The sequence below is a fragment of the Musca domestica genome, unplaced genomic scaffold, assembly GCF_030504385.1.
Source record: "Musca domestica strain aabys unplaced genomic scaffold, Musca_domestica.polishedcontigs.V.1.1 27, whole genome shotgun sequence".
NCBI classification, from domain to species: domain Eukaryota; kingdom Metazoa; phylum Arthropoda; class Insecta; order Diptera; family Muscidae; genus Musca; species Musca domestica.
In genome coordinates, this window is record NW_026712286.1 from 3,403,188 (window position 1) to 3,410,663 (window position 7,476).

At 35.7% G+C, this 7,476-nt stretch overlaps 2 protein-coding genes across 4 annotated transcripts; one reads left to right on the plus strand and one right to left on the minus strand.

The window, feature by feature from the left end:
• Positions 1 to 426: 426 nt before the first annotated feature.
• LOC101889069 (gamma-glutamylcyclotransferase-like) lies at positions 427 to 2,893 on the plus strand. 3 transcript variants are annotated; one of them, XM_011294519.3, is made up of 4 exons: positions 427 to 754; positions 1,106 to 1,230; positions 2,298 to 2,431; positions 2,488 to 2,893. In XM_011294519.3, the coding sequence occupies exons 2-4, from the start codon at positions 1,126 to 1,128 to the stop codon at positions 2,822 to 2,824; spliced, it is 576 nt and encodes a 191-aa protein (XP_011292821.1). In that variant the 5' UTR covers positions 427 to 754; positions 1,106 to 1,125; the 3' UTR covers positions 2,825 to 2,893. The 3 variants fall into 3 exon arrangements, with proteins under 3 accessions (XP_011292821.1, XP_005184303.1, XP_005184301.1); XM_005184246.4 differs by having other exon boundaries at positions 427 to 689; positions 2,488 to 2,892; XM_005184244.4 differs by lacking the exon at positions 427 to 754 and having other exon boundaries at positions 836 to 1,230; positions 2,488 to 2,892.
• Positions 2,894 to 5,616: 2,723 nt separating this feature from the next.
• Positions 5,617 to 7,217, minus strand: LOC101889641 (gamma-glutamylcyclotransferase-like). The gene is made up of 4 exons (XM_011294518.3): positions 7,051 to 7,217; positions 6,616 to 6,785; positions 6,066 to 6,199; positions 5,617 to 5,993 (listed from the first exon to the last, which is right to left on the minus strand). Exons 1-4 carry the CDS (start codon positions 7,133 to 7,135, stop codon positions 5,675 to 5,677), a joined length of 708 nt encoding a protein of 235 aa, XP_011292820.2. The 5' UTR covers positions 7,136 to 7,217; the 3' UTR covers positions 5,617 to 5,674.
• Positions 7,218 to 7,476: the final 259 nt, after the last annotated feature.

A 7,476-nucleotide genomic window follows, 5' to 3' on the forward strand; every position in this document is an offset into this window, starting at 1 on the left:
ATGGGTCCGTCGAATATGGGCAACCCTGTATATACATGTTTACCTCATCCCAAATATGTATTTTGAAACCCTCAGGAATTATGTTTGTATTTTGTTGCACAGTGTAATCAATATTTGTAGTTATCAATATCTCTAGCTGGAGAGCAATAAACTTTCGCTTTCATTCACCAAAATATAACAGCCCCAAAATATAACATTCTCCCAACAAAATACATACGTCAATATGCACCAGAATAAACTGATAAAAATATATATAAAGATTGTAACACTTATTAATTCCCTTACAGTGACAGATTATTGCGGAAGCATAATCATGACATATATTCCTTTGCTTGGCTCGTTTAATCTTGTGCCAGATTTAGTTATGAGACGAAAATAATATTCATATGAAATCGTGTTATCTTTGCCCTTAAAATTGTCTGCAAATTCGCTTAGCGCCTGCAGTTGGCTTAAACCAGCAGAAGCGATAAGTTGCTAAGATAAAGAGCTAATAGAAAGAAAATAAATTTGACAACTTTTTTTTTGCCTTTTCACCAGTTGACAACACATTTTTTTCGCAGATCCATCATTGCTTATCGCCTCTGACAAATGACATCCAAGTTTGTGGTGCTTTGCTTAGGTTCAACAAAAAATTAATTAGCGTTCAAAAGTCATAGCCAAGCGGTTTATTTGTGAGCAAACATTTTAAGGTGTGACCCGAGAGTCATTAAAATAAACAAAAACAAAAAAGGAGAAAAGTGTTAAAATTAAATAAGTAAAATATTAACAATAAAATAATAATACAGAATTTTTAATAAAATAATAATCATCTAACAATTCATTAGCGTATTTTCATATGAACACAACTTATTTGCCAACAAAAGTGCCGACCATCAATTTGTTTGTGCAGTTGTTGTTTTTTTTCCCCCGTTTTTGTTGATAAGAAATAATCACAAAAATTAAGTAAAGAGTAAATTACTCAGTTGTTGTTATTTATAATGATATAACAACAACAAATTAAAAAAAAAAAAACAAATAAAATAACCAACAGCTGTGGTTGAACAAAAAGCTTTCATTCCAAGCTTTTATTTAAGTAAAATGAACTTTTTGTTATACGTGATTTTAGTTCAGACATCCATCTCTGCCATGGCTGCCAAGTTTTATTACTTTGGGTTCGGCAGTAATATGCTGAGTAAACGTTTACACCTACAAAATCCTACGGCCGTGCGAATTGGTCCCGGTAAATTGGAGGTGAGTTTTGGTGAAACAAGTAAAAAGCTGTAAGTTCGGCCGGGCCGAACTTTGTATACCCTTCACCATTTGGTACAAATTTGGCAATTTTTAAAAAAAAAGGTTAAAATCCGGCTAAAATCTTAAAAATACCGAATGTAGCCGTATATTAGGGTCTATACGACGACGTACATAGGCATCTTCTGTCATAAGCTATTAAAATATTCAAATGCGAAAATAAAAAAAAAAAATCTGTTTATAATGTTGCTAAAATCATCAAAATACCGAATATAGGGAGGTACCATGGGGGTTACAAAACGTGGACCTGTACAGATAATTTTCTGGCATAGGCTGTTGTATCCATTACGAACTTCAAATACAAAATTTGAAATAATTCCGGTAAAAAATATCGCTAAAATCATCAAAATACCGAATATCGGGAGGTATTGTTATATGGGGGCTATACGAAGACGTGGACACGCACGGGTTATTGTCTGTCATAGGCTGTAGTATCCATTACGAATTTTAAATACCTAATTTGAAATAGTTCCGGTGAATAATGTCTCTATAATCATCAAAATACCGAATATCGGGAGGTACCGTTATATGGGGGCTGGACCTGAACAGAAAATTTTCTGTCTTAGGCTTCAGTATCCATTTCGCACTTCAGATATCAAATTCGAAACAATTCCGATGTATATTGTCGCTAAAATAATCAAAATACCGAATATCGGGAGGTACAGTTATATGGGGGCTATAGGAATACGTGGACCTACATGGCCCATTTTCGATACCAAAAGCAGACATAATACACATTTGAATAAATTTTGATCAATTTACTTTATTTCGTTCGGAAGCTAGAGTGATTTCCACAGACGGACGGACATTGCTAAAGCGACATAGAATTTTATGCTGATCCAGAATATATATATTTTGTGGGGTCTAAAATTTAAAAATTAAAAAAAATTAAAATTTTTAAAATTTCGATATGTTACAAACGAAATGACAAAATTAATGTACCCTCCATGCTATATTGGAGGGTATAAAAATGGAATCGTAAACAAATTTTAAATAAAAATTTATTTTAGAATTTCCGCTTGGATTTCAATCTGTTCACGGACAGATGGTATGGAGCCTGTGCCACAATAGTAGCCAACAAGGGAGAGCATGTTTGGGGGGCCATATGGGAGTTGGATGAATCGGATAAGGAACATTTGGATAAGTATAAAAATCTCTAAATTCATGAAAGAAGACCATTTAAAAATCCATTTTTTGCAGTCAAGAAGGTGTCCATCAGGGTATCTACACTCCCATTACAGTTTCGGTCTATTGCCCTCCTCTGGACACCATGGTGGAATGTCGAGCCTATCAATTGGTTGAACAACCGGACACAAATTTACATTCACTGTCGACCAATGAAATACCCCAGGATCGTTTAGCTTCGTCGACATACCTGAAAAGTTTGGTCAAGGGAGCAATTGAAAGTGAAATACCCTTCGAATACGTCGATTGGTTAATGCATATACCCCACAATGGTAATACTGCTGAACGTTTTGAATTTGAGCTGGAACTGGATGGTATTGAATTGTATAACTTAGTTGAGGAAAAAATGTAATCTCACGAACCAAAGATACAATGTGATAACTTTTAAAGTATTATTTAACCAAATACTGGAAAGATAAAATTAAAAAAAATCAATCTTTAACTGGAAAAGTTTTTGATGCCATTTATAGTTGGAATAAGTGTTATAAGATTTTAAATGAAAAAGAAAACACTTTCATGCTCCGAAAAACATGAAATTAAAAATATTTTCTTTTTAATATTCTTACAAAATTCGGACTTAACCTAGACAGTTTTTATTTCCTGATGCGAGTTATTCCAAATAAAACGATGGTTTCTTTAGATTATTTTCAAATTCACACATGGCCTCTTAACACGGTTCACACTGAAGATTTGAAGCTCAATTCAATTCACTTGAATTTATATATCCTCACTCACTCGTATTTATACGTCCTCATCTATACTAGGAAGCTTTTGAAAATCTCAATTCAAAATGTTCCGCAATATTCCAACGAAATGGCAACCACAGCCATTTTTCACACCCATATACAAACAAACCAATGCATTTAAACAACAAACGGTATTGTCATTATAAATACGAGTGTGTGTGAAAAGAACAATAACTGGACAAATTCAGTGGAACATGAAAATAGAGCTAAAAGCAGACACATTTATCGGTGCTTTGAAAGGTCTAAGTAGAGGTAGTAAGTTTACACCTCACATGTTCAACACTTTTTGAAATTTTAGGTATGAGATTCCTTGGAATTCGTGAATTTGGCCAAGACCCCGGAATTTCCATCTTTATGGTATCTATAGGTACTCTTTATATTAGGGATGTGCCAAAACTTGCACCCATATTGATATTATTTTTGGTAGGAGCGTTTTTACAGAATAAGAACTTAAAATACCGAAAAGTGGTGAAAAAGGGAAATTGTGACTAAAACGAAAACATATTGAAATCTGGGTCTACCCTCATATAAGAACTTTATTAAAAAGTGGATCAAAATGACCCATTTTAAAAACCAACGACACATGGAAAAATCCAAAAATACCAAAATGTGGTAAAAAGGGAAAATTGTGACTAAAACTAAAAAATATTGAATTCTGAGTCTCATATAGTGACTTTACTAAAAATTCGGTCAAGATGACCCAAAACTCTCTATCAATTTTCAGAGCTCTCTCTAAAAAGTTGCAGAATATATCTCAAAATATTAGGGTCAAGCATATATAAATGCTTAAAAGAGTTTGGCCTAAGAAATACAGGGTAAGATGAAATAACTGCAACCAGACTGACTACTGTTATTTCTACGTCACTCATCCGACAGCTGTTAAAATTTTTCCAGTGACAACTCATTATATTGTTTACAAACGTACAAAAGCAATTTGGTGAGAATTTTCCAGAAAAAAAGTTATTCGTCGTGGAATTCAAGCGTGATAGTGTGATTTCTTTATATTTGGCTGGAAAACCACAAGTGGCTATCGTTAGAGGACTCCAGCATTTAAATGTGAATAAATATTTTGTGTCTCGTACCATCGCTCGTTACCGTGATGCTGGTAGTGTAGCCCGACGTCAAGGAAGTTGACGGAAGAAAACAGCAATATCAGCAGAAATGGTTCGAAAAGTAAAGAAGCGACTTGATCGAAAACCGCGTCGCAGTGGCCGAAAAATGGCTCATGAGTTGAATATACCGCAATATTCCATTCCGCAAATATTTAAAAATGAGCTCAGGGTAAAGTCATTGAAATTCCAAACAGTGCAAGAACTTACACAGCAACAGAAAGAAAATAGACTGAAAAGAGCTAAAGAGTTGCTTCTCTGGGTGAACGTGATGAACTGCCGAATTTGGGTTTCTCCGCCTCCGATGAGAAAACATTCGTTGTCCAGCAGTTTGTAAACAAACAAAATGATTCCAAAGAGGTCAGCTGAAAATGTGCACCTTCGGTTCACAACCAGGACTCAAGCGCCGGCCATGGTGATGGTGTGGGTGTGGGCCTCCATAACAGCCGATGATCACTCTCCGCTCGTATTAATCGACCATGGCATCAGAATAAATGGAATAAATGCCGAATATTATCTCGAAAATATTCTGGAGGGTGTATTAAAGGCCCAAGCAAACATTTTGGCCTTGGACATTCCAACAGGACTCAGCATGCGCCACCCAAGAATGATTACAAAATGAGGTTCCTCGCTTCATTTCCAGCGCACAGTGGCCACCAAAACCTCCGGATACCAATCCGTTGGACTATTGTGTCTGGAGTATTTTGGAAAGCAAGGTTGGCACTAAAAAATACCAAAGTGTCGATCACCTCAAGCAAGCGTTTCGCCGGGAATGGGCCAAAATACCGCAGAGCAACATTCGGGCAGCGTGTGACGGTTTCATTGGCCGATTGGTGACCAAAGTTATTCTAATCTTATTCTAAAATTTGATGCTATTTCCGACATTTTTTATTTTCATTCAATAAAATTAAAAAAAAAAATGGATAGAATACTATCCAAGCGTTTATACAGATGGAAGATTATCCTGCGTTCTGTGTATTCTGTAGATGAAGAATTTTCCAGTGGTCTTTGGTAGATTAGAGACCTTCATATATTTTCTTAGAACTATTGCTTTACATTGGACTTCCTCAGATCTTCTTGAGGCCAAATAACTCATCAGAGAGCTTCCGTAGGGTGGATACCTTTTAGAGTTTCTCCGCAGGTGTTCTGTATACAGAAGTCGTTTCAGAGTACTTCTATTGACAAGACAGCATTTTGATGTTATTTTTAAGATAAAATGAGTGGAGGACCTTTTTCATGTCTTCAGTGGATAGAATAACATCCCCAGAATATGGAAAATATAACACCGGTTTCGATCGATCACAACATACGATTTATTTCACTATCCACCAAACAGTTTTAATACTCCTACGATTTCAATTCAATATTTGCTAATTCCAAATAATTTGACATTTTCTCAGCCACCTTGCCATTATGCTTCAAGGACTTCAGCCATTCCACATATTCACCATCAATTTCCGATTCTACGGCACCTTTCACCAAACACTGGATGTACGTTTTGGAGGGCAATCTCTTGGCAGGAATCTCTTGCATTGACATTGCTTCAAAATCACTTTCAGGTTGTTCTGTTAATAGATAGGCTCGTGACATGATAACTTCGTTGTTTGATTTCAAGGTTACTGGTACACTTTTAGCCTCGTACATGCCCTCGTGGACGCCTTCTTGGCTGGAGGGGAAAGAGAGGGAGAGAATGAGAGATGAGTATATAAAGATACTAAGAAAGTCAATATCCACTCACTGATCAATGTCATCCAGATTGGACAAATCGATTTCCCACACTGTACCCCAAACGGTCCGATTTTCATGTGGCACAATTGTGGCTGGGGCTCCATCCCAGTTTCCAGAGTAATCATTGAAATCCAAGCGATAGTTCTGTAACAGAAAATAAAATTTTTGTAAAGACAAATGGGGAGGATAACGTAATTTGTTTTTTTTTTTTCATTAAGGAATGGGCTGAGATGGCCCTTAGCCGAATAGATACTTAGATTGTAGGGAGATATAATTGGTGCAGATATATGGTCTGCTCCAGATCTGGGATAAACTTAATTCCCTTTCCTTTATGATATCAAAAAAAAAAAAAATGCAAAACTAGTAGATTCTTGCAGGTTCTGGAACATAGCAATAATTGTCAATTCAGGACACTTTTCTCAATATTTGTAAAGCTCCAGTAAACCATTCCCTGAGATTTTAATGACAAAAATTACCACAAAACACAGAATGAGAGACAGAATCCAACATTTCAAACCCCATTTTTTATACCCATTTTTCTCTCCCCTCCTCCAACTTACCTCCAATTTCCCCGGTCCAATTTTCACTGCCGTTGGATTTTGTATGTGAATGCGTTTGGTCAACATATTACTGCCAAATCCAAAATAATAGAATTTTTCGCCATGAACTTCCGGTAATTTGCGTATCTCCTTCATTTTGTCCGAATCGGAGGGGGCACAAAACACAGCGGCTATGCATAATAATAAAATTATTAAACTTGTCTTGATTAATATCATTTCGTTAGCGTTAGTGAGTTTGTAACTGCTGGCGCGCCAAAAAGAATGTCTGTACCGTTTCAATTGAAAGGGATGACTGACGGAATGAACTTAAAGGCTTATTTTTATTTCTTTATTGAAAACGTCACACGAGCAAAAGGTTTGGGTGGGGAAGTATACCCATTTGGAATAGTCAAATAAATTAAATATTGCAAAAAAATTGTCTAACAAAATACCTACACAATGTACGTATGGCGTTTATCTCCCTAAGCGATCTCTTCAAGCAAAAATTTGAAACTGATAACATGATTCCCAAATTCTGCATGATTTGGCGAAATCACCCTTTCTTTAGTTATAAAAACTAGTTCTGGTGCCGGTTCTAATTTTCAAATTAAATAATTAGTCTGCCAACTGGAAACATTTTGTGTATATTCCGGATTGTTTAAGTAGCCAAGACGTATTGAAATCTATTAAAAAATAAAAAAAAAAATATTTAAAAAGTTTATGAACGCTGTTCCATTTATTCGGCAGATAAGCGGGAATTACTTAATGACGTAGCAGCTTAAAAGTGCCGAAATTAAATACAAGCCAAATTTTTTGGCAAAGACTCACTTTATCAGTGATACCATGTAGAAGCTTAAAAATACTCACAAAAGCAACCATATC

Coding starts and splice junctions, on each gene's coding strand:
- LOC101889069 (XM_005184244.4), top strand. CDS start 1,078: ATGAACTTTTTGTTATACGTGATTTTAGTTCAGACATCCATCTCTGCC. Junction 1,231..2,297: donor TTGGTCCCGGTAAATTGGAG/GTGAGTTTTGGT, acceptor AATTTATTTTAG/AATTTCCGCTTGGATTTCAA. Junction 2,432..2,487: donor GATAAGGAACATTTGGATAA/GTATAAAAATCT, acceptor CATTTTTTGCAG/TCAAGAAGGTGTCCATCAGG.
- LOC101889641 (XM_011294518.3), bottom strand. CDS start 7,135: ATGCAGAATTTGGGAATCATGTTATCAGTTTCAAATTTTTGCTTGAAG. Junction 6,200..6,615: donor TTGGACCGGGGAAATTGGAG/GTAAGTTGGAGG, acceptor TTTCTGTTACAG/AACTATCGCTTGGATTTCAA. Junction 5,994..6,065: donor AATCTGGATGACATTGATCA/GTGAGTGGATAT, acceptor TTTCCCCTCCAG/CCAAGAAGGCGTCCACGAGG.